The sequence below is a fragment of the Myotis myotis genome, unplaced genomic scaffold (genome assembly GCF_014108235.1).
Source record: "Myotis myotis isolate mMyoMyo1 unplaced genomic scaffold, mMyoMyo1.p scaffold_m19_p_10, whole genome shotgun sequence".
Taxonomy (NCBI): domain Eukaryota; kingdom Metazoa; phylum Chordata; class Mammalia; order Chiroptera; family Vespertilionidae; genus Myotis; species Myotis myotis.
Window position 1 is genome coordinate 73,652,054 of NW_023416314.1, and position 26,141 is coordinate 73,678,194.

At 51.9% G+C, this 26,141-nt stretch overlaps 1 protein-coding gene across 5 annotated transcripts in view; it reads right to left on the reverse strand.

Moving 5' to 3' along the window:
* LDLRAD3 (low density lipoprotein receptor class A domain containing 3) overlaps positions 1-26,141 on the reverse strand; it is a 213,547-nt gene that overhangs the window by 124,912 nt on the left and 62,494 nt on the right. For 4 of the 5 annotated variants that reach the window (XM_036326173.1, XM_036326171.1, XM_036326172.1 and 1 more), the window contains exon 2: positions 19,448-19,594. In XM_036326173.1, the coding sequence (XP_036182066.1) occupies positions 19,448-19,594 (147 nt within the window). Of the gene's footprint in view, positions 1-19,447; positions 19,595-25,655; positions 25,786-26,141 lie in introns of those variants that run through there. The other variant, XM_036326174.1, reaches the window with a different exon arrangement.

Here is a 26,141-nt window from a genome sequence, read left to right on the forward strand (position 1 = left end):
GGTTTATGGGGGCGGATGAGCTCTCCAAGGGAGGATGCATGAGAAAAAGGGGATGGAATTCATTTCCAGGTGAAGGACGATGCAGGGGGCAGACCAGAGGGGCTCCCAGTGCAGCAGAAGGGCAGCTGGGAGATGGGGGTGGGCCCAGGGGATAAAGGAACGGAGTAGAGAGTGAGATCCAGGTGTCCCACGCTGCTTGGGGAGCAGGGAGGGGCAGATGCCAATGCCTGCTGAACCCGACAACGCAGAGGTTCTTGGGGCAAACTGGTTACTATGGGAACGCAGAGCCAGGCTGCAGAGACTGAGGGGGTACAGACTGGACACCACAAGGGGCAAGACAGAGCAGGACTCTCATCAGAGGGCGAGTCTGGGGCCAGGGGAGAGACTGAAGACAAGGCGGTAAGGTCCTAGACCGGAGTGTGGGTCAGCCTCACCTGGGGAACAGGACGCAGAGGGTCCTGGCCCAACTGCCGGCCGGTGAACCAATCTTTCCCAAAGTGGCTCAATCCATCGGGGACTCCAATGATCAGAGGCTTAGGAAGCACTGGGGTGGCGGCTGTTTCCCATAGTGTGGTCCCAGGAACACCTCAGCATCCTGGGTCTCACCCTAGACTTGCTGATGGGAAATCTCCCAGGAAACTGCTTGCTGAGGCCCCTGGAGCATCCCGATGGAGCCGGCCTGGGAACCACAGCCTCTAGTCTAGACCCTCTCTGCCCAAAATACAGACCCCTAGACCCACAGCACCGACCTCTATGGGTCTGTTAGGAATCAGACAATCAGCCTCGTCCCTGACCCACTGAATCAGAATCTGTACTTTACCAAGATCCCTTGTGCCTTTCAAATACATGTCAGTTTGAGAAGTCTGGGGCTGGAATGGAGGGATGGTCCTGAGGGTGAGGCGAGAGGTACCTGGGCACCCTACCAGGTGTATTTGGTGCAGGGTGCCTAGGGATTTGCCTGCCACTGGTTTTTCCCAGAGACAGCAAAGGATTGCCAAAAGGAACCCCCCCTCGCCCCCACAATGGGTTCTCATGCTTCAAGGCCCCATTGCACCCTCCGGGGCCGAGGAGAGAGACAAGCCTGACTGCAGACACTTAAAATGCAACCCTTCCTTGCAGGGAGGGGAAGTGTTGTGCATGGCATTCCATTTACGCTGCTCCCGCTGCAAGGGAGGCCAGGGTCCTCCCTGAAGCCAGAAAACCTCCTGCACAGACCGGCATGGCACTCACTTCCCTGCAGGGGGCAGCATAGCGGAGAGATAAATCCGCTTCCTGGAGCTAAATGTCTGTCTGCTTCTGCCTGTGGCTGAGCCATGTGAGCGCCCGAGTCAATTCCTTACCTTCTCTAAGCCGCAACCCTCACCTGTAACATGGGGATGCTATCAGGGCTCCCTCTGTGGGCAGCCGTGAGGACTGAATGAGGTCATCCACGCAGAGCACCGGGCACAGGGCCTGGTATGTAGTTAAAAGCTCCCCAGTCTGACCCGGACCCCCACACTCCATGCTCACGGAGGGTCCCCACCGTTCTGCGTAAGCCTAAGCCAACATAACCCCCTCTACGTGTGTATGCCCACGAGCCAGAAAATCCATATTTTCACAAGGAAGTGGACATCCTGTTTTAAATGGCTGACACCTGCAGCTTTACGGGGCCTGGAGATGATCGAGTCGCTTTACAGATGAGCAAACGAAGGCCCGGACAAGCTGGATGCTTCCCCAAAATGCACTAACTAGGAAGACGGCGGCGAGCCTCCTTCACCGTGTTTTGGCCTCTCCTCTGCCCAGGCTGCGTAGGAAGGACTGAGCAGGGGAAGGCCGAGAGTGCCACCTGCCACTCCCCCGGCCGTGCCAAGCACAGTGAGCGTCCCCACAGCCGGGAATTAAATGGGGAACCTGCTGACGCTGCCTGGTGCCACCTGAACGGGACAGGCCCTCATTAGCCCTCGCCTCTGCTCTCTAATCCAAGCACAGGACACAGTGACTGAGCTGATGATAACAGGTGTCCACGCAAAGGCTCAGACAGGGCGAGAGACGGGGCCTCCCGGAGGTCACACCTCATGGGGCACAAAGAGCAGGGCGAGGACCTGCAGGGCTGTCTATCCTCGGAAGAAAGACTCATTCACGAGGAGGAAGGGGGTTTCAGGAGGCAGAAAGGCAGGCTATTGGGTCAAGCTGGTAAAGCACATCAGCTAGGTGACCCTTTGAAAAGTCCGGAGGGAGAGAGACTGTGTGTGTGTGTGTGTGGGGGGGGGGGGGTGAGGTATCCTATTCTCCTATTCCTGCTTAGCAATCCCATGTGTGTGTATGTGTGTGAAGTATGAGGAATCCTAATCCTGTTTAGCGATCTCACCTGGCTCCTGCTGCTAAGAAACACCAGCTGAGACAGCAGTGGTGGGAGATCCAAGAAGGCGAGCAAAGATGCGCCTCCAGTGTCTCCTGGAAGATGGTACCCATCACACTTTACTGCATTTGCTTGTCTACAAGTCAAAGGAAGAGAAGGGCTGTGGGAGGAAGGAAGAAACACCAGCTGAGACAGCAGTGGTGGGAGACTCAAGAAGGCGAGCAAAGATGCGCCTCCAGTGTCTCCTGGAAGATGGTACCCATCACACTTTACTGCATTTGCTTGTCTACAAGTCAAAGGAAGAGAAGGGCTGTGGGAGGAAGGACAAGGGCATCTCCCTGCCTGGGGAGAAAGGACGGGAAGGCTTCTGGGAGGCAACGTGGTTAAAGAAGGAGAGGTCCCTGTCTTTATTCATAGATCCAAGCATCCATCCATACATCTATCCATCCATCCACCCATCCATCCACCCACCCATCCACCCATCCACCCATCCACCCATCCATCTACCCATCCACCCATCCATCTACCCACCCACCCACCCACCCATCCATCCATCTATCCACCCATCCACCCACCCACCCATCCACCCACCCACCCATCTTCATTCTTTCTAAGCGGCGGCCTCTGCTGGTGTTTGAGTTCTGTACGTCCATCGACAGGGAAGCCCAAGGACAGGGTGGTGCAATCCTTTAAATAACCGGTATCTCGGGGCAGATGCGGAGGGCAGGTTTCTGCTCAGAAAAGTAAAATCACAAGCCCCAAGGACCATGCAGGGTCAAGAACAAAAGAGGGTTCTCCCTACCCAGCTCAGGGGTCACAGGATGCTCGCCCTAGAACTCACGCACAGAGGCGCTGCTCTGCTTCCTGAATGTCCCCTTGTGTTTCGTTCCCCATGTGCTCTGCAGCCACGCTCGGGGGACGCAGGGTACTGCCCCCGTGTAATCCCCCTAAAGGTCAGCCTTAAAGAGGAGACTTTCAGGAGGACTGATCAGCGGGAGAAAAGGCCTGGCAGAACCAGCCCATGAAACAGAGCTGCCTTTGTACTCCCTGTCTGGAATGAAAAACAAAATATTTGTGAAATGCAGGACGTGGTGGGAGGGACGGGGAGGGACCTGGCACGGGACTGGGATGTCGGAGAGCACGGGAAAGCACGTTCCACACGGGCACCGTGTTCGCAGTCTCCACACTCGCCGAGCTGCGGTCGGCACCAGAGCACGAGGTTCCCTTCTGAGGTGGCCGGGCAGAGCACAGGGAAGAGGGGGGACTCCCCGGGAACCGCGCCCCTGGCCCTGTCTGAGGGTGTGGCTGATGGTCAGCATCCAGGTGACGGCTTTAAAGTGGGATCCATACACCACGCTTCCAGGCAGCTCCAGTGGGAATTGCAAAAGGCCTGGCTCCTAAGGGTGTGTGGCCCCCTTGGCAAGGTCACTAAGGTTCCCCGCTTTAGGGCCCCCCACCACCTACTCCTCTAAACACCCCCTGAAAATCTCTCCTCCTCCCCAGCCACAGGAACTGCTGCAGGCAGGCCTAACCACCACCCTCTCACCTCACCTCGGGGCTGTTAGGTGTTCCCCTTCCCTGCAGGTGCTCCCACCTGCCCATCTCAGCTTCGTCACTGGTTCTCCCAGAAACTTCCAGGGTACCAGGTGGGATGGGGTGTCCCTCCCGTGGGACCCCATAGCACCCAGGTCGTGCCCCTCTCCCAGACCCCACTGCAGATGCCTGTCTGCTGATTCATCTCTCCACCGGGTCTCTCAGAGGGAGGACAGGGATTTCCTCCTTCATTGTTTCCTCTGGGCCACTAGGCCTGAGCACACAGCAGGTGCTCTATAAATGCCTGTTAAATGAATTAATGAATGAACATAGCTCATCCGTGGCTGTGGGGGTCAGGAAGTGCAGCCCTCAGGTCCTCCTGGGGCAGGGAGCATGACCGAAGCCCACCCACCCACCTCAGGACTCCTCCAGCAGGCACCTTCAGCTCCTGGACCCCCCCCAGGGCCTGGCCTAACCGACTGATCCTGGAGCCCCACTGCAGTCCAAGGCTCTTCCTCCTCCGCCTTCCTTCTCTCCCTCCACAAATGCCAACCCTCCATCACGGCTCCCCTGCCTTCTGCTCCCACCTCTTGGGCACCCAATCCTGCCTTGGTGGCTGCATCTCAGCTGCCCCAAATAATGCAGTGGCAGAGCCTGAGCCTTAACTACCACTCCATGGCCTGTCCCCAAAGCCAGGGTGGCTGGGCCACTCCTTCCTCAAGTCACCACCAGACCCGACATCCCCGCACGCTGCCATGAAACGGCTCAACGGGGAAATGGAGAAAGCGCAGGGGCCTGGCCTCTGTTTCCATCCCAGAGGGGGTGCTGAGTGGTGGCAGGGACAGGGAATGAGGTGGGTGCAGCAGCACCAGGCCGTGTGCCAAGCACCCGGCAATGCCACCGTGGCACCCAGGAAACACACGGTGAACTTGGGCAGCAGGGGACCTCTCTCCCTCGCCCCTTCCCAGCATCGGACTGGCCAGCGTCCCCAACTCCAGCGAACTGGGAACAACACTGGTTTGGTTTGGAATGTTAGCGCCAGAGACCCTCCACGTTCCAAACCAAGACCGTCTGCTCCCTGTCACCCGGCTTCCCACGGGCTGCTGGCCGCTGCCCAGGCCCTCAGAGAATTATGTGCTTGTGCGGCAAGGAGCGGGCTGTGCCAGGAGCAGAACAGAAAAGGCCCGAAGACCCACAGCACAGTGATGGCGATGGGCGTGCGCAGGTGCGGCCACGGGCAGGCTCCTGCTCCAGGTTCCCCTCCCATTGGCCAAAATATTCAAAACGGCCAAGAGGAAAAATATAGCGTGCTGGTGACCACCACCACACCGCCATGCAAGCGGGCCGCCCACCCTGCTCCCTGGGAGGGTGGATGCTCTCCATGCACCGCTGAGAGTTTCCTCTCCAGGGTCACCCCCTCCCCCCAGGGCCCCGCCCTCCCTGAAGCACCTTCTCTTAGCTCAGGTCAGTCAACAGCATGGGCTTCACGCTGGATCCCAAAAGAACTGGAGAAGCAAACAACTCTCCCACTGACAAGGGGCGCCAGGCAGCAGGGACCAAGATGGTCCTTTGGTCCCTGAGATTTCAGTCCCACGGGGGACACTGATTCCCTGCCTCCATACCCTCATCCACACTGCCTACCACCCCAAATGAGGGGCCTTGATGACTGGAAAAAACTCAGGTGCCTGCAAACGATGCCTTTCCAAAGGTAACCTTAAGCTTTGCCATGCCTACAACATACAATTACATGCCTGTGACCTATTTCCATCCCTCCCCTTCTAGAAAACCTGAGGGCCTCTTAGCCCTAAGATGCTCCCTACATTTTTCTGGAGCCCTTTTACAACAACCTGAACAAAGGACGTGGTACTAACCATGTCAAAAGCCCAAAGTTCCTGGAACGGGGCCATACAAGTTACGTTCTGACCTCAGAGATTCTCTACCCCATTGCCTCCCACTCCAAACTGTCAGAAAACTAGTCTTCAAGTATCACTAGCAAAAGAATCTCCGGGCTCGTATCTCTTCTTTTAATTCTCACTTTCTCATCGGTCCCTGAAATTTTTTTTTTTAAACCATTCATTTGGCAACTGCAAACTAGCTGTGCCGCCGCCAAATGAACGTGCAGGTCCGCACACAAAAATAAAAAGGCTGCCGTCACAGCCCAACTTGGATCAGCAAGATTCAGAGCTGCCAGGAAAAAATTCCTTTTGATGTTCTGTGATTTTGCAGTCATTTTCGTTTTATTAACGATTACGGAGCCTGTTAGCACCCACGGCGTCCCTTGCAGTTGCAGCCAAGTCCTGGCCCAGAGGTGTGCCTGAAGGGCGGGCCCCGGCGGCCTGGCCACGCGGCCTGGCCACGCTCATCTCCACCACGTGGGGAGCAAGGACCCTCCTAGCTCCGGTCCTTCATTAGGACGCTCCCCTGCAGGCGGAGCTCTCGGGACGACCAGGGAGATAAGCGAGGCTGATCTTTGTGCAAAAGGGTCGGCTTAAAAAATGACTTTCAGATGACTCCGTGCCACTAACTTGGGTGGTGACAGCACTGGCATTTCACTTGGTGGCCCTCAGGGAAGTGGGGGCAGGCCCACCCGCAGCGGGAACCCAGGAGGGGCCTTGTGGCGCTTGTATGTCATTGAATCCGAGATGCTGCCAACTGCAAGGCAGGCCACCCTTTTATGTGTAAGTTAGAAAGAAAAAGTTCTGCCAGTTAATCGGGGACACCGTGTGTGTGTGTGTGTGTGTGTGTGTGTGTGTGTTTCAATCCTACCACTTATAAGAGGCAGCTCAATTTCAGAGATCTGAATGCGGAAAGACAAGACGCGTGTCTTAGAACGAAAGAAATGCTGGAGCCCTGAGCATCGTCTCATGAACTAGGAGGTCACGGTTCGATTCCCGGGCAGTAGGGGGCGTGCAGGAGGCAGTGAGCAATGATTCTCTTTCGTCATTGATGTTTCTATCTCTCGTCCCCTGTCCCTGAAATCAATAAAAACATATTTTAAAAAAGAAAATAATGAATGCTGGAGGCCTCCGCATGAGCCAGATGGTGAAGTGCTGGAGAGGCAGAGTGGAAAAAGGTCTCTGAGCGCAGGGAGTATCCTAACGTTGAATCTGATTTTTCAAGAAAACCCGATAATCCCGGTTTTTATGTGCAAGTTTCAGAAACATTGGCAACGAGGTGGAGTTTTTAGGGTCTCTGTGCAGGACGCGCGGAACCTGGCAGCTGCACCATCTGGCTGGGCGTCCTCCTGCTTCCTCCCAGGGGCTCCGGGCAGAGCTGCAAGCGTGGGTTCAGTCACAGCACCTCCCCCTTTTAAAGGCACAGGATTTTCACAGGCTGCCACGCACGCCAACTCGCGTTCGGAGTACTTTCTTCACCACGAAGTGGCCAAACCAAGGCGCCAGGTGATAGAACTAAGGCTGCGTAGTGCTGAGTTTTCTAATATTTATTTTCTCACACAAAGCACTCTTCCGAGGCTTTCAAACCACTCCTGTTCCACGGACACACCTGGTCTTGTTCCATGACCTCTGTGCTACCCAGGGAAGTAAAATAAACGATACCCACAGTGGCTGCAGGGAGAACCCACAGAGAATGGGACTGAGTGCAAAGGCCTTATCCCGTGGGGGCTGCTGGTCACACCGTGCTCTCTCCCTTCTCAAACAGGGTCCGGTGGGGTTGGTTATTAGCGTCTGGGACCTGAGAATACACCTTATAGCAGTGATGGCGAACCTATGACACGCGTGTCAGAGGTGACACGCGAACTCATTTTTTTGGTTGATTTTTCTTCGTTAAATGGCATTTAAATATATAAAATAAACATCAAAAATATAAGTCTTTGTCTTACTATGGTTGCAAATATCAAAAAATTTCTACATGTGACACGGCACCAGAGTTAAGTTAGGGTTTTTCAAAATGCTGACACGCCGAGCTCAAAAGGTTCGCCATCACTGCCTTATAGGGTCTGTGCATATTTAACCAAGCTAAGATGAGGCCATATTGGATGAAGGTGCACCCTAATCCACGAACGGGTATCGTTTGAAGAAGAGGGCAACCTGGATTAGAACTGAGGCCCAGGGAGCAGGCCACACGATGGCAGAGGCAGAGGCTGGCCTGCACCTACCAGCCCAGGGAGCCACGGAACGCCAGCACGGAAGGACCCTCCCCTGGAGCTCCAGGGAGAGCCTGGTGCTGCCCACACCTGCACTTTAGACCTCAAGTTCCAGAACTGAGAGCACAGGTTGCTGCTGTAGGCCATGGACGTGTGGTGTTTTGTCATAGCAGCCTTGGGGAACTCATACCATACCATGAACGTTTCAGGACATGTTGTTTTTCTCAACGCAGTGTGAAATTGCTGGCATCTTCACACAGCTACCAGGGCCCTTTTAGAAAAGTGTGCACAAGGTCAAATTCCTGTTTGGTCAAGGGTAGCCTGACAATTCCTATGCGGCTCTCAGGTGACAGCCTGGGGAATCTGTGCTGTGGTCCCAACATCTGGACTGCAGGTCTCTGCTCGCCGTGGGCACAGGGCACAGGGCACATCGGGAGGGGAGAAGAGAGTCTCTGGAAAGCTGTTACCTCTACCAGTTCTAGACCCAAAACCTTCGAGGCTGAAGGAGCCCTTCCGGTTTCAGGCCAGAGCTGTGAAGGTGGGGACTGAAGAAGACGGTTCAAGTGATGAAGCAAAATACCACCATCGCGATCCCCATGGGTGCTTCACTGTGGGGGGCCCCAGCAGAGCTGGGAACAAGCCCTCAGCAGCCTCTCCGGTGGGTGGGGGACACCTGCAGATCCCCTACTCAACGCAGTAGAGCTACTTCCTAGCTTACCTCTCTGTGACCCGAAGGGCCTGCCTGGCTCATCACAGGCCCTCAAACATCTGTTTCCTTCCCTTGTGCGCCAGCTTCCGTGTCTGCCGGCTCCCTAGAGCTCTAAGCCAAAGAGAATTTCGTAACAGCTCATGACTGTGTGTTGAAGACTCAAGTGAAAAGAAGATACTGACCCAGCACTGGAAGATGTTTCTATGTTGTAGGCTCTCAAAGAGAGAGTAGGAAGAGGAGAGGGGCTGGAGAGCATGGGAAAGTGTGGGTCTGGGGAGGTGGGCAGGGTGGGCTGGAACAGTAACGGCTAGCGTGGCACAGGCTAGGCATGTCACGGCAGACTTTGGTTCGAGGACAATATCACTCGCATTGACTAAGGGAAGAATGTCAGTTAGCACTTACCAAATGCATAACCTGCTCGAGGCACCCAGCCCTGAGCTTCAGATGCATGACTCATTTAGGATTTAGAACAATGCCCTGTGGTCAGCAGAGCAGATCTTCACCCTGTTTGCACCAGGAAATAGTGCCTGTTGTTCAAGGTCAGCTAATTCCTAACTGGCTTATGGCCTGCACGTACTGCCTAATTAATGTTTTAAATATCACATGTGGAGCAGGTACTGCTATTATCTCCATCTTACAGAGGGGCCAATAGGGGTAGAGTAAGGTCAAATGGTGCCAGGGCCCCAGAGGCCATAACTAGAGACTGAGGGTTAGTTGGGGTGGGGAGAAACCAGCACTTCTGGCCCCCAAGCCCCGGTGCTTAACCACAGCATTTATGGTCTCACATTTGAGATGAAAGAATTTAAGTGAAGTGGGAGGTATGCCCGGTAGTACCTGAGATATTTACAAACAAATACAGATTTTCTGTTGAGAAATCAGCTGACAGCTGCATGAGCACTCCCTTGTAGGGAGTTTTCTCCTGCTGCTTTTAAGATTCTCTCTTTGTCTTTAACCCTTGGCATTTTAATTATGATGTGTCTTCATGTGGGCCTCTTTGGGTTCTTCCTGTTTGGGACTCTCTGCACTTCCTGGACTTGTAAGTCTATTTCTTTCACCAGGTAGGGGACGTTTTCTGTCATTATTTCTTCAAATAGGTTTTCAATATCTTGCTCTCTCTCTTCTCCTTCTGTCACCCCCATAATGCGAATGTTGGTGCTCCTGAAGTTGTCCCGAAGGCTCCTTATACTATCTTCATATTTTTTTAAACTCTTTTTTCTTTTTGCTCTTCTGATTGGGTGATTTTTGCTTCCTCATATCCCAAATCATTGATTTGATTCTCAGAATCCTCAACTCTACCGTTGAATCACTGTAAATTATTCCTTTATTTTAGTTAGTGTATGCTTTATTTCTGACTGGTCCTTTTTCAAGTCTTTTATGTTCTCACTAATATTCTTGAAATTCTCACTAAGATCCTTGAAAGTCTCACTAAGTCCTTTGAAGCTCTGACAGCTGATTTCTCAACAGAAACTTTTCAGATCATAAGGGAGTGGCAAGAAATATTAAAAGTGATGAATAGCAAAAACCTACAACCAAGATTATTCTACCCAGCAAAGCTATCATTTAGAATTGAAGGTCAGATAAAGAGCTTCAGACAAGAAAAAGCTAAAGGAGTTCATCACCACCAAACCAGTATTACATGAAATGTTGAAGTGTATTCTTTAAGAAGAGGAAGAAGATGACAATAATGGTTTAAAATATAAACAATAAAATGGCAATAAGTACACATCAATCAACAATTAAACCTAAAAATAAAAATAAACAAATAAGGAATATAATGAACAAAATAAACTGATGAATAAAATAGAACCAAAAGCCATAGAAGCATGGAACAGAATGATGAATCTCAGAAGGAAGGAAGAGATTAACTAAAGAATTTATATGCATTACCTATGGACATAGACAATAGGGTGGTGAAGGCCTTGGGTGGGGAAGGAACCCGGTGGATGGGGACAATGGGGGAAAGAAAGGGGAACATCTGTAATATTCTCAACAAAAAGATTAAAAAATGCCGGGAGCCGGTCCATGCTTGCTGTTTCAAGGGACCTGGCATATATGGCATACTGTTCTTAATATGTTTGCTCACCTTCTTGGCACTATGTGTTTTAACCAAGGTCTCTGAGAAAGGTTGTTTCCCCAGGTAGGGATTTTCCCCTGAAGTTAGGGAGGGAATAAAACCCCTCAACTAAGTGCCAGGTGGGTAATTAATCACTTTAACTACGAACAATCATGCTTAAGCTACATAATCTTTACTCCCTGGAATGGAGATAAGAAACGCCCTAACCTTTGTAATAGAGATTGATAGGATTGAATCAACTGGTATAAATACAGTTGTAACAAGACAGCAAGACTCAGAACTTAGAACACAGAACTGAGAAGACAGAACCAGGAGGCACAGAACCTACACAGAACGTTCTCTAGAGACAGAAGAACTTTGCTGGAGAGAACATGGCAAAAGATCCTGGACAGAAACTGGCCTCAGAACCTAGAGACAGAACCTAGCGAGAGAACATGGCAAAAGATCCTGGACTGAACCTGACTACAGAAATTGGCAAGAGAACCTGACTAGAACCTGGTGACTGAACCTGGCTGGAGAACCTGGAGAACCTGGCTGGAGAACCTAGCAAGACAACATGGATACAGAACCTGGCTGGAGATCCTAAGCAGAACTTCGCTGGAGATCCAGACCAGAACTTGGCTGGAGATCCTGGCTAGAGATCCTGGCTAGGCTGCTGATCAACTGAACGCTGTCTCTGTGTCATTCCTTCTTCGCCGACTCCATCCACACCTTTGGGGACCCCTGGACCTGCTGGGGTTGGACCCCGGCAAAAAAACAAACAAACAAATACGTAAGCAAAATGACTAAGTTAGAAAGGAGGCAACATGAACACACAGATCTTAGATTTCTTCTGCACAGTGAGTGTTGTGAAAGAAGGTGAGTTTTTGCTCTGAAATGTTCAGTGGACATGAGCAGAGCAAGGACAATGGGCCAGGGACAGAAGGTCACCAGGGCAGAAAGCCCCAGGTACCTAGCAACTGGCAAAACTGGGAAAATAAACCTCACCCTCAGGGTGACCTTTCCTCCCCTAGCATATCGCTAGGCATGTGGTTTAGACCCTCTTAGAGAAGGAACAAGGGGGCCGGAGAATAGCCTCATATGACTCCCATACAAGCCCTTGCACAATCACTCCCTTAAGCATTAAGCCTTCAGGACAATGAGGTTCTGATCAGCATCAAATAATCTTAGGAACAAAGCCTCGGGTCTGTAGACTACAGAGACAGCGTTTTGGTCAAACTTGAGATAACATCTAGGCTTCAGTTGTGTTTCAGCTCCAGGCCCAGAAAAGTAGCAAAGCCAGAGGGACCTACATCAAGGCTACCATCGGGACCAGACACAATGACCGCAGAGCCAACCAATGAGTAGAGACCATGGCTCTGAAATGGCACACCTGGAGAGTTGATGGATACTCTATCATGATCCTCCCCTGGGACCTCCCCTAAAATCCTTGCCCTTAAAAGCCCTTAGGACTGAGGATTCAGCTGGGAACACAGCCTCCCCACTCCCCTCCTTCCCCTAGGCACGTTTTCCTTCTCTCTCTCTCAGTCCTCCCAACTTTGGCCTCTGTAGCTTGTCTCCTGAGCCCATTTCTTTTACGGCTCACTTCTACCTCTGTGACTTTCTAAATAAACTTTTGCTTGTATTTGAGTCTTGGCTCTGAATTTCTTGGCTAGAACTCAAGTACCGAGGCTGCTGAAACCGAGGTCCAATCACCAGGAACATTCTGGTGCCGTTTCGCCACCAACAGACATAGCGCTAAAGTGCAATGATATTCTCTAGACCAGCCATGGGCAAACTACGGCCCGCGGGCTCCGGCCCGTTTGAAATGAATAAAACTAAAAAAAAAAAAAGACCGTACCCTTTTATGTAATGATGTTTACTTTGAATTTATATTAGTTCACACAAACACTCCATCCATGCTTTTGTTCCGGCCCTCCGGTCCAGTTTAAGAACCCACTGTGGCCCTCGAGTCAAAAAGTTTGCCCACCCCTGCTCTAGACTCTGTAAGGGCATGTTTTACTTTCTGAAGCTCAACTTCAGAAGGCTTTCGAAATTCAGCACTGAACAATGGCTTGCCAGAACCAAGACCTGGAGGAGAGGGGACACCTGGATCACGTGACAAGGCAGTGTGTCCAGCAGAAATGGAGGACAGGACTCTTCCAGAGGGGCCAGGTGGGATGGCAGGGGGGGCAGGAGGCTGAAGGAATGCCCCTATCTACTGGGTTGAGCCTGCCCACTGAAGCCCAAATGGCTTTCATTGTCCCTGGCAAGTATATTAGTTTCCCAGGGCGGCCAAAACAAAGTACCATAAACTGAGTGGCTTTAAGCAACAGAAATGTATTCTCTCAAATTTCTGGGGGCCAGAGTCTGCGATTGAGGGGTAAGTGTGGCCGTGCCTTCTCTGAGGCTCTGGGGAGAATCTCTCCCTACCTCTTTGTAGCTGCTGGTGGCAGCTGTCCATTCCTGGCGTTCCAAGGCTTGCAGCTGCATCAGTCCAATCTCTACCTCTACTGTCACATGGCTTTCTTCCCTCATATTCTCACTGTCCTCTCATGAGGACACCCGTCATATTGAATTAAGGACCCTCATGACTCCAGTATGACCTAATCTTAACTAATTACACTCACAATAACCCTAATTCCAAATAAGGTCACACGCCTAAGTCCTGGGGGTTAGGACTTTATCTTTTTTTTGGGGGGGGGGGGGTAGGAGGACAGAATTCAACCCATAACAGTAAGATTCTTACTTTCAAATTGTTAAAGAATGGGAGCAGGATGTCTGTGAATGTCCCCTGTTCCACAGCTGTGGGCCAGCTGTCACTCACTGAGCAATCATTTTTAAGAAGCAAGCGAGGTGGGTGGATGGCTGGATTAGTTTGCGAGGGCTGTCATGACAAAGTACCACAACTGGGTGGCTTCGTCCACAGAAATGTGTTGTCTCACAGCTCCGGAGGCCAGAAGTATGAAGTCGAGGTGTCGGCAGGGCTGGTTCCCCCTGCGGACTGGGAGGATCTGTTCTGGCCTGTCTCCTGGGCTTGTCGAGGGCCATCTTCTCTCTGTGTCCCTACAGATCGTCTTCCCTCTGTATGTACCCCTGCATCCACACACCCCGTTTTTATAGGGACACAGGCATGTGGAAGTAGGGCCCAGCCCAGTGGCCTCACTTTAACTTGATTAACTCTACAGAGACCCTACTTCCCAATAAGATCACCTTTTGAGCTACTGGAAGTTAGGACTTTAACATTATGAATGGGGAGTGGGGGGGGAGGAGGTTTGCCGGGGGTGGGGGGGATGACAATGCAACCCATAACAATGGTGTGGTGACACCTCTGCTATACAGGCAGCTAAAGGGGAGGACTTAACGCCGCTGTAGCTGCATCTACCAGTTTCCTGGCAGGCTCCCTTCCTAGGCCACAGCCCGTCACCAGCCCCTCCTCTGAGAAAAGGCAGCGCAGTCTAAGACGAGGCAAGCCATATCCACCCTATAGAAACATCCTGGTTTCCTGCAGCATTTAGCATGTGACCCAGCGTGTCTGGTGACATAGCTGAACTGCTATTAAAGTTTGGTAAGAATAACAACTCAGAGTCCAGTTTTCCCCCCTCATCTCTGCTTGCACTGTGGCACCAGGTTTAAAAGAAGACATTATATGTAGCACCACCTAGAGGCAGAAGGTGAGAAAGATGATGAAAAGGAAAGAGGACACCTCACTCTCCAACCTCTTCTCTTCCTTATTTTTATTGTTGACACTATCACACATGTTCCCATTCCCCTCCCCTGTGTCCCCCTCCACCCAGCTCCCGCCCCCCTTCCCTCTGTCCATCACCACACGTTGATCGTGTCCATGGTATGTTCTCTGGCTAATCCCTTAGCCTTATATATTTCTCGGTGATCATTAGTCCAAACCCACTCATGGATTTCTGCATCATACCAGAGCCCAAAAGCCATGCTCAAGAAACGGTTGGGAAGAGTAAAAGCAAATACAATTTAAATTCCATTTTTGACCTATTTTCAATGTCTCTGAACTTGGAAATGTATTACATTTTATTACTGGACAAAATCCTTGCATTTATCCCCATTTCCTCTTACCTCCCTCCATCCCCCACCGCCACCCCACACAAACATAAAGGGCCTGTGACTTTAAAAGTCTGCATGTGCCTGCTCAAAGATACAGACAGATATTATTTCTCCAAGAGAAGAATGAGCCGCAGATCTCACACCTCCTCGCCCCCATTTGGTCAGGGCACAGAGGTGGCAGCGAGGATCCCACAGGAAGCTGGAAGCGGACGTTAGGGCCTGGATTCCAGGTCACACGTGGGCCCTGGAGGTAGGGATCGCTGCTTGATTATTACAGCAAGTGGTAGCACTGAAGCACAGTCAGGGACTCGCAGGACCAATAGCCATCTTAGAAATCATTTCCATGGGAAACCATCATCGAGGTTTCTACGTTTTAAAAAAGCGGATTATCGGTGACAACAGCAGGACAGTGGCACCGCTCCACATACAGAGAAAGACGGAAGGACCCCACTGTGGCCTCTGGTGGAGGAAGGCTATGGGGACTCGGGCTATGGGACAACAGGCAAGCTGTGCAAGCTCATGGGGCTCAGCTTCCTCCTCATACGGACTTGTGACAACTGAGTCAATATCACGTAACGTGCAGCCCAGGGGAGCTCAAGTAAGGCCACATCACGCCAGTGTTTTCATGAAGTGTCCATGTTTTTCTAAAACATTTCTCTATTCCTTTTACTGCCCAGAACAGTTATTTACATAAAACGATTATGCAGGGCATTTCACTAACCAAGAACAGAAATACACTCAAAACTCTCCCAAAATGAGCCTCTTCTCTCAGAACTCTAAGAAGGGGAGGTTCTTCAGATTCATGAGGCGGAAAATGTAGTGACTCAACCCAGATGGAAATGTATTCTAGTCCATTAACAGATATTTCACAAAGTCAGAAACATAACTAGTAAGCAGAGGTATTGGGAAAACATTCAATTTCTTTAGATAATAAAAAAAAAATTAAACTTAAACTATAGAACTGTTTTCAACTATCAAATGACCCATAAACATATTTTTTTAAGATATTGGCGAATGCTGCCAAGACTGAAAGACAGCCAGAGTTCTCAGCTGGTGCCAGGGAAGAGCACGCCGGTGCCAGCCCTCAGCAGAGCACGTGGGCGGTCCGGGATCCAGAGCCAGGAAAAGCCTCTGTCCCTCAACCCCGTCATTTCATTTCTGAGAACCTAGACTAAGAGAATTTCTCAAAGCAGGGGCAAGTCACGTCCACCCTCAGGACATGAACACCGTCTCTAATAGTGAAACACTACAACCAGACAAACGCTGAAATAAGGAGTAAATAAACTACATGACACCCAAGGGAATGGACTACTTAAGCATTACAAACGATACAGAAAAAATCATCGTATCATCATGTGTACCTCTGATGAGTACAGCTGAATGACAACTTCTAAGATGCTGGTGGAGTTCTGTTAGAGGACCCACTCTGTGTGGCCCTGTTGTCTTTAACCTCCCCATCCCCACAATTTCACCAATAGATGATTTTATTCCCTTTATGATAAGGTTTCTCCCTGTCTCATGACAATCTTTCCTCTGCTGAGCTCACTGCCTCATAGCCCACCATGACATCCTGCTCTACGCCCTTCTCTCACCCTTTGAAAAGGGCAAGGACTCTTGTTTGAGTGTATTATCTTCTAAAGGCCAAAGCTACTTCATTGGGCACTTGAGGCAATCACCTCTCCCCGGAGAGGCTACCGGCCGCCTTCACGCTCCTCCCTGTGAGTACCAAGTTGCTCCAAAGAATCAGAGAAAGGGTTTGCAGCTTCTGAGCAAGACATGGAAGGAAGTGGCACGAATGGTAAGTGGGCCAGTTGGTAGCCTGGAGACCTCAGCTCCGCCCTCCTGGCTCTGTCCTCTGCGTATGTAAAACTTCCTCCGTTGGCCCTAAACCTTTTGATCAGCAGAAGTAAAAAAAGCAAGAGACTTAAACCCCCGACAATAGCGGATGGTTAGCTTGCAGTGCATCTACTTGATGGAATAATAGGCAAGCTCACAAAACAACAATTACGAATGCCAACTATGCTAATGTGGCCAAGGGCCTCCAATGTGAAGAAGAATGGTTACTCAATCGTGCGTTCCCATGACGACGACCGGATAAAACCGTTTGTGCAGACTGACCAGTAACAGTTGTTGCCTACCAGGCACTATGCCGCCGTGTGGTTAACATGCATTCAAACTTCCCAACAATGCCCTTAGAAGCCTTATTCTCATTTTGGAGAGGAGGGAACTGAAGCACCAGGAATTCTCATTTGATCCTCCCAATGGCTACGATTTAGAACATTCTGGTAACTTTCCTAAGACCACAGAGCAGGGAGGAGAGGTGTGGGAGAAGGGGCTGGGATTGGACACTATCTTTCTCCAGTGCCCACACTGTCGACTGACTCTCGGACTGTAAGGCAATATGTCAGAAATTTAAAATGCAAGCATTTGTTTTTTAAAAGGCTTCTTTTCCTTCCCTCTATTGTCTACACTAACTTTCTAGTGTTCTTCTGTTTTTATTTAAAGACCAAAAAATAAAGGGGGGGGGGGGCAACAGAGGAAAGGGCTTTTTTTTAACACATGTGTTTGTGTGTATGGTTTTTAAAATTATGTTTTGATCAAAAGACTAAATAAATGTCAATCAAGTCTCCACTTGGGGGTTAAGGGTAGGAAATGAGGAAAAAAGGATGGAGAACCGCCAAGACGAGCCTGTTCCAAACCAAACCGAACAGCGCCAGGCAGCTGCCCGCACCATCATTTTTTTCTATCGTCTCTTTCCACCGCCCCTTCCAGTCTGCGCATGGATCCTGCAATCACGGCCCTGGGCTGACGGAGGACACGGAATGTCACAGCGGACGCTGGTATCACAGAGAGCTACTGACAAAGCTGCGAATAAAACAGATCTCAACCCCTAGTCCTGCATTCTTCCACAAACTCATCCTGTGCCGAACTTCCCCTCAGCCAGGGACAGCCTGCATGTCCTGGAGGTTCAAATACACACCACGTCCTAAAGTGGCCAGTGGCCACATCTGTGCAGCCTTAATAATGCTCCGAGCTGGACAGATCGTGGCGTTCACACATTCTATGTCATGTGAATGCAAATGACGAACGTTACATTTCTAGCAATGTCGAAACCACGCTAGAAACTAGAGAAGGCTGAGAGACACGATACTTGTTTAAGAAACTGCAAAAATAAAAATGCAGCATGTACAGTGGTCTATTCAGGAAAAACCATACGCAACAAACAAAATGAAATCCTCCCCACAAAAAAAAAAAACATACTGCCGATCCAGCCCCCAAAAGGTCTGCAGAGCAGGGGCCGGCAGCCAGAATACTGGACCCTCATCTGGGTGAGGGGCATCTCGGAGCGGGCAGCTTGCCCTCGGAAACACATCATGTGGCGGGTGGTTGCTGACTGGCTCCAGAGGTGGACTCCACACCCAGTGCTCCTTCCCGGGGGTCAACGGCCTTGGCCTCAAACCCCGGTACTAGCGATGTTCAAAGTCCCCTGATCAGCCGCTCCTTGGCCACTTGCTCAGCTGGCTTCCAGAGAGACAGCAGCCTCGGAGTCACACATAGTCCGCCTGGCAGAGGCCCACTGCCCGAAGCCCAGGAAAGAGCCAAGAACCCCTGTCCAGCGGTGTGGACGCCAGGCAGCCACCCCCTGGACAACCTGGAGGCCGGCACTCGGGGGTGTGCTTCCCACCCGGCAGGGTGTCCTGACCCAGCTCACACGGCAGCACCACACTGTGCGGAAGAAGAGGAATACACGCTCCGGGGCAGGGAGTGTGATCCCTGGACACCTGGCGCCCCTCCACGCACATCCCAGGTGTCTCCTTTTTCATAGATGTGCCCCCCCCCCACCAACCTGAATCTCACGCCTATTTCAGGGGCACTACACGGGGAGGGTCAGATACCCTCGGTCAGTGATGGCGAACCTATGACACTCATTTTTTTGGTTGATTTTTCTTTGTTAAATGGCATTTAAATATATAAAATAAATATCAAAAATGTAAGTCTTCGTTTTACTATGGTTGCAAATATAAAAAAATTTCTATATGTGACACGGCACCAGAGTTAAGTTAGGGTTTTTCAAAATGCTAACATGCCGAGCTCAAAAGGTTCGCCATCACTGCCCTAGGTCCTGGTGGTGCCCAGTTGAAGGATGATGCCCACCCTTCTCGGCCGAGGAAAAGGCAAATGACTATCTAGTCAATACCAGCTCCGTGCTGGACACTTGGCGCAGTGCCTCTCACTTAATTGTCAAGGACACTCTACAATGTACAAGATGTGTGAATCAGCCTGGGCCTGGGGTCAGGCAGCCTGGGTGCAAATCCAGGTCCGCTGCTTGCTGGTGGGTGGATCCTGAGGCTCCATAACCTGTAGGTCTCAGATTCCTGCTGTGTAAAGCGAAGGCCACGACAGTCCCCCAGGATGGGGGTTAGGAGAGCTCTCCCAGCGCTGTGGCTCCGTCGCCACCAAGGCCCCTGTTTCTGCACTGAGACAGGTGGAGAGGACGGGACTGCTGGCCAGAGGCCCAGGCCCACCCACCCCAGGGAGCAAAGAGAGCCTATGGGAACTCACCAGATCGGGACCTCCTCCCTCTACCCCAGGATCCCCCCCACCCACTTCCCCGCAGGGCCCGGCACTCACGACACTCCTTCTCGTCGCTCTTGTCGAAGCAGTCGGGCAGCCCGTCGCACTGCCAGGCGCCCGGGATGCACCGGCCGTTGCTGCACATGAAGTTGCCCGGAATGTTGCACTCGTTGGTGAAATTGTTCCCGGGGAGCAGCTGGCTCTCTGTGGGAGAGAGGGGACAGGGCCATCAGACGGCACGGCGAAGGCGGCAAGGACCTGAGCCCACCCCAACCGAAGGGGGCTCCTGCTTGGTGTGGGCTGGATAGGTGAGACCTCTCTGGGTCTCAGTTTCCTCATCTGTGAAATGGACGGATAAAGTCCCCTGCCCCACCCCTGGGGATTCTGAGAGGACTAAATGGGGAAAAACTGAGAAGTCGGGGGGGGGGGGGGCAGGGGCAGGTGTCTGACGCACGTTAGGCGCTCACTGACTTGTCTTCTTTTCCCATAAAAAAGGCTGGCTGTAAAATACACGCATTCTTTCCTGGCCACCAGCAGTGACCAAAGCTGAAGGTTCCCGGACAGGAGTGAGCACTGGACCCCCAAAGCCTCCAACAGCAGGAACTGTCGGCCTCTGCCAGGTCTCAGACTCTGGGACTCTACAATCGCAGAATCCTTGAACTTGGGCCAAGTCAACAGGGATATTGGCAGATAAATTCACTTTAGAACATGGGGGCCCCAGCCCACAAAATCGACCTGCCTGAGGTCAACGAGGAGAAAAAGCCAAACTGAAAGCTACACGAAGGCCTCTAACCCCCAAGGTCACTGAACTGCTGGCCAAGCGTTCCTGGAGGTTTAGAGCCAAGCCCCGAGGTTTGGATGCAACTCCACTGAACAGAGTCACAGAGTGCCACGGCCCTCACCCCAAAGCGCTCCCCCTAAAGCTAGAAAGCAAGCAGGGCATGGGGGGTGGGGGGTGGAGGGTGCTGCACTCATCCACCAATGGACTCGGGATGGGTGATTTTTTTCAAGGGAACTAGAATGGAACCCATCTGACAGGCCTGAGCCAGCGTGATCCATGGCTGGGAGAGAAGGAGCCGTCTGGAAGGAACAGGGTCTTAAGGGAAAAGAAGACCCATCCTCCCAGGGCTCCCTCCTGAGTCGTCAATGAGCATTTATTGAACGTGTCTGACCAGACACTTGTGCTAGGTCCTAAAGGTGCAGAGAGATGAAGCCTAGGGCTGGAAGGGCACATGGGGATACTAACGATCTTATTGCCAAGGACTCTGAGGGGTGCCCACACCTGCCTGAGGGTAACGGAGGGCCCATGAGCCTCTTTCACATGCTTTGCCAAAGAGAAGCCTTGCATTCCAGACCCGTGACATCACATCTTTCATGCCGCTATTCTTGACAAGCACTATTGTTTTTACCTGGCGTGCCTTTCGACCTGAGGGGTCCCCTAGCACCCCCCTACGCACCCGTCAGCACACAACGTGTGCTGCTCTCCCTCTGAGTGTCCCCTGACTTCTCCAAGCAGAAACGAGCTCTTATTCTTCTGGGTGACGATGGTTCTACTGGGCTGATATTAAACACATCTGACAACTGGAACAAGTAGGCAACAACCCATTGGAATGACACAGCCACAGGCGAGCAGAGCCACATCAGCCCCAGGACCGTGGATACTTCCACAGACCAGCTGCCCCGTGCGGGTGAATTAATAATGGACAGGCATGTCTCTCCACTAAACACGAGCGTTCAGAGCTCGCTGAAGAATTCCAGAAGAGCAGCTGCAGCGAGGGGCCTCCCTCTGCCCCGACTACCCACACCCGAACCCTAACAACCCTCCACATCCCCTCCTTACTCTGTCATCCCCTATGACGGCCAAGCACCAAGTCCCGCACGCTGGTCTCCATGGCCACAGACATGACTCCAGCCCAGGACACCTCATCTCTCACTGGAGTTACTGCCACAATCTCCTAAAACTCGGCCTCCCGGTCACCCCTTCGGCTCCTCTCTGTGGCCAGAGGGACCTTTCTAAAGAGCAAGTCAATCATGATCCTTCCTTACTTTAAAAAGCCACTGAATGGTTCCCCACTGTTCTTAAGATAAAGTCAAAATCCCAGGCTCTAAGAAAGGTTGGAGGAGAGAGGCGGCATTGCAGTGGCTGCTGAGAGATACAGAGATGGAAGCTAGGGGCCCCTCGGGCCGAGAGACAGACAGCAAAGACACAGTGCGGAGAGCTCTGAAGGGAATGGAGCAAAAAACGAGCAGTGACTGTGGGAACTGCAAACAGATTGTGCCACTATGGCCCTCTTCCACCAGCAAGTCAGACATCGCTCATCACGGCACTCCGTCCACTGAGCCCACGCTCACTATCGGATTCCTCTCGAGACAGGAATCCTCGAAAACCACCCCCCACCCCGAGAAGAACGTGAAACCAGTTTCCTGTCTCCAGGCAAGGGCTCCAGGTGGCGGAGGGGGACCCACAGGAGAGGAGCCTAGAAGGACAGCCAGGTGCTGGGTCCCGGCCAGACATGGAAGATACAACCCAGAAAGCCCCACATGTTCCAGCTGTTTCCCAACCACTGCTCAAGCCCCACCAACAGGTAGGAAATTCTTCAGGGCTCTGAATGTAACTGTCATGCTGTTTTGTTAGAAATACCTCCCCTTGCTTTTGCAGCGCTAGCTCCTCCGAGGCAAGCAGCCTGAGAAGTCGCTGCAATGGTGAAATCTTGTTCTGATAAACAGGTTTCCGGAGGCAGAAAATTGGCCAGATTAGATTCCAAAGTGCTTGCTCTGAGAGTCAACAGGCTGGCAGCACACGGATTTGACAAATGAAAGGGTGTGATACAGGGACGTAAATACCACGTCTGTCAAACACAGTTGGCCCTGACAGCCACAGGGCTCAGGGCTCACGCACAGGTGGCCCTGCAGCCACAGGGTTCAGGGCTCATGCACAGGTGGCCCTGCAGCCACAGAGCTCAGGGCTCAGGCACAGGTGTCCCTGCAATCACAGAGCTGAGGGCTCATGCACAGTTGGCCCTGCAGCCACAGGGCTCATGCACAGATGGCCCTGCAATCACAGGGCTCAGGGCTCCTGCACAGGTGGCCCTCCAGCAAGGGCTCAGAGCTCTGCAGGCTGACCAGGGATCCCCAGGGCCTGGCGACTGACAACATAGAGGACCATGCTTCGAGGGCTTCTGAATAACTCTATTATGCATGCAGGGGGCATAGATCCTTGCACTTTAGGGAAATGACAATATCGTCAAAATCAAAAGCATCAGGAGAAACCAAGACAATGAGAGGTTAAATCCCATTGATTCTGTCCTCAAAAATCTTCCTCAAACCCACCCAGTGTGCCTCACCCAGATGGTACCAGCCAATCCAAGCTGCCAGTGGTTCCCAACACAGGACAATTTTGCCCCTGAGAGGACAGAGGGCAGAATCTGGAGACTTCGGGGTTTTGGTGTCTAGTGGGTTGAGTCCAGGAATGCTGCCGCCCATCTGCAATGCACAGGGCAGCCCCTCGTAGCAAAGAATCGCCAGCCCAGAATGCCAATGAGGCCAGGGCTGAGAAATCCCAGCTTATACCCACCTCCCAGCGATCACTTCTCAGGGTCCCAGACCCTTCTCCTCGGAGCAGAGGGAGATTTTAACCTGCTGCTGATGGCTTCTCGGTGCCCTCACAATACATCTGGAGCTCCCGCCACGGTTGACAAGACCCCGTGGGATCCAGCCCAGCCTCCCTCTGAACCTCATTCCCAACCACTTCCTGGAACACAAATGTCCTTCCTGCAGGGAGGCCTCCGCCCGTGCTGCTCTCGGACCTCGGTTCTTCCACCCCCCTTCCCCTTCCCCAGTGTTCGGGGCTCAATTGCTTCCTCCCCAAATCCATATGTTGAAGCCCTGACCCCCAGTCCCTCGGAATGTGACTCAATTCAGAGACAGGGCCTTTAAAGAGGTGGCTAAGGTAAAATGAGGCCGTGAGGGCGGGCCCTCACCCAATCTGACTGGCGTCTTTCTACAAAGAGGAGATTAGGACACAGACGGCCCTGGGGAATGACCATGTGAGGACGCAGGGAGAAGACGGCCAGTTGCAAGCCGAGGACACAGGCCTCCAACGAACCCAACTCTGCCCACTTTGATCTTAGACTTCTGCCTTCCAGGACGGGGAGAAGGTACATTTCTAGCATGTAAACCAGGGGTGGGGAGCCTTTTTTCTGCCCAGGGCCACTTGGATATTGATAACATCATTCACAGGCCATACACAATTATCAACTTAAAAATGAGCCTGCTCTATTTGGTCAAACATTTAATGAACTCACCCCTAATGCCTTGGCAGGGCCTGACCAAATGATTTTGTGGGCCTTACACAGCCCTCGGGGCCGGATGGTACCCACCCCTGAATGGTAACCATCCACTCCGGGGTACTTTGTTATGGCAGCCCTAGCAAACTAATACATTTGACTAACGCCACTCAGTCTTTCGACAACAGCCTTATGTCACTCATTCTGAGATTGTGTTGACCCAATGGAAAGCTGGTCCCACTTTCCAGTTGGGTATTGTCCCCCGTTTTCCTTTATCTCAGCCTGCGCTGACTGATGTGTCTGTACCATCTCCCCACGGAATGGCACACCCAGGAAGGCATGGCCCACCGCCTCGTCCAGCTAAACATCCTTTACATCTAGTGCTCGGTGGATCCTCAAAGAATATGTGTGGCCGCTCCAAGAAGAAAACCAAGCATAGTTACTGACTCACCCCCACCCCCAGACTCCTCCTTGGAACGTTCTAATCTAGCCTCATCCCTCATCCCTCCCGAAGGTGAGTGGGATCTGTACACGTATAGTTAAAAATAAGGCACATGAGGTGCAAGTAAATTACCACCCTGTCTGCTTTAAAAGGGGTGAGAAATCTTTTCCCCCCGGCAGCAGGACTTTCTAGTGGCTGAAATATTTATCCCATCTCAGTGTCTGGGGACACATTCAGAATCCAAAAAGACAAGCATCAGGAGAAGTAGGCTAGCGGGGGTTTCTCCTCCTCCCTTTCCCTTTTTTCATTAAGCTGAAAAATGAAAAAGAGTTGCCCATGTTCACTGCAGCACATCACTTACTTAAAATAACTACACCTTCTCTCCAAGAATGACAAAAAAAAAATCCCCAGTCCTCCCCCACTGGGCAGAGGCAAACAGCCCACTGCAGCAGCATCTACCAAAATTTCTGGCACCCACAAATTTATATCCGATGATGAGGGGGCCAACCTGGGGCAACTGTGAATACTCAGACAGCTGCTGTGTTAGCAATGTCGACTTTCCCAGCTGAGAAATGGGAATTCCCCGGGAGCAGCTGCAGTCCATCCCGTTCTCTGCTCTCCCCTGCTCATCGGCCGCCCCTTGGGGCCATCCCTTGTTATGATGCCTTAGAGAACTGACATCTACAAATCTTCCATGGGCCCCGAGTTCAGATTTCTGCCCAGTCACCTCTGTTTTGATCCTCTGCTTCCTGACAATCAGGTCTGCAGGCTCCATGAACAACAAAGCAAGACACACAAACATATGCGCCGACACACAGACGGCCTAGCATTCCATTTAGCAGATCTCAAAAAATCTCTTCCCTAAAACCTCTCCGGAGAATGAACACACCTCTTCCCACTGCCTGGTGCCAACAAACACAGTGTCAGGAGGCCACTGAAAACAGCCATCTGTGTTCTCCTTGACTCACTTCTCCACACAACACACACGCCCCGTGCACGGGCACAGGGAAAGCACCCAGGGGGCTGATCGGCAACCGTGTGTTTGCAAACATCCCTGGGAAACCCCTGAAGGTCCTTTCAACTCCAGACGGCTCCGCATGGTGGCATCCGTGTCGGATGGAGGGAGAGACATCTGTCCCCAGCATATCCCAGAGCCATTTGGTTCTCATCAAACAGACTGCTTCCTGCCGGCATCCTGCTATGCGGAGCGCTCGCCGCCACCAAGAAGGGAGCAGTCACGTGTGCATGTCTGAGCCCGAAGTGAGGATGTGCTTCTGGCTCCAAGTACCTGAGCAGAGCCAGGACTCCAGCTCTGTCTAGACTGTACACCGCCCTGCCTGTGAGCTCCTTCCAGCAGCCCCAGCCTCCCCTCACCCATCTGCTCAAGGAGGAGATTGTTGAGAAGGTATAACATGGCTCGTGGGTTCAGCCCAGGACTAGTGACCCTAGGCACTGACAGATTTCATCTTGACACCGACCGGGAAGGACGATTGTGTGTAATGTTACTGCAGGGACATGTATGGGTGGTGTGGGTCACCTGGACAGTGAGTGGGCCCAGCTGTTTGCCCAGCATCTGCACTTCACACAGCTCTCTTCTTTGCTTCTCCCATGCGGTGATCAAATGATAAATGCTCACAAAATGATAAATGCTCCGTTTCCTTCTGAAAACGAGTCAGCAAAGGAAGCCAATGGCTAGTATTAATGAGAAAAGCACAGAGAAAGTGAAAAGGTCTGAAAAGGACAGTTCTTTACCAGGAAAAAGCTCCATAAATTATCTCTGTCCTGTATTTACAGCCTCATTACGGGCCCGAAGCTGTTACTCGCATTGTTTAGTTATGCTTCATCACGTTTCACGAGGAAAATTATGTCGGAGCAGCATTAACGCCGTGGGGACCTGCAGGGCCATGGTCCGCGGCTCAGGGGCTGGAGAGCCACTGGGGAGGATGCTGAGCCTCAAAGGGGAGCACTGAGCCCCGCCCACCCTTCTGCTCCCTTCTCACAGCCTTTGAGAAACCAATCATTA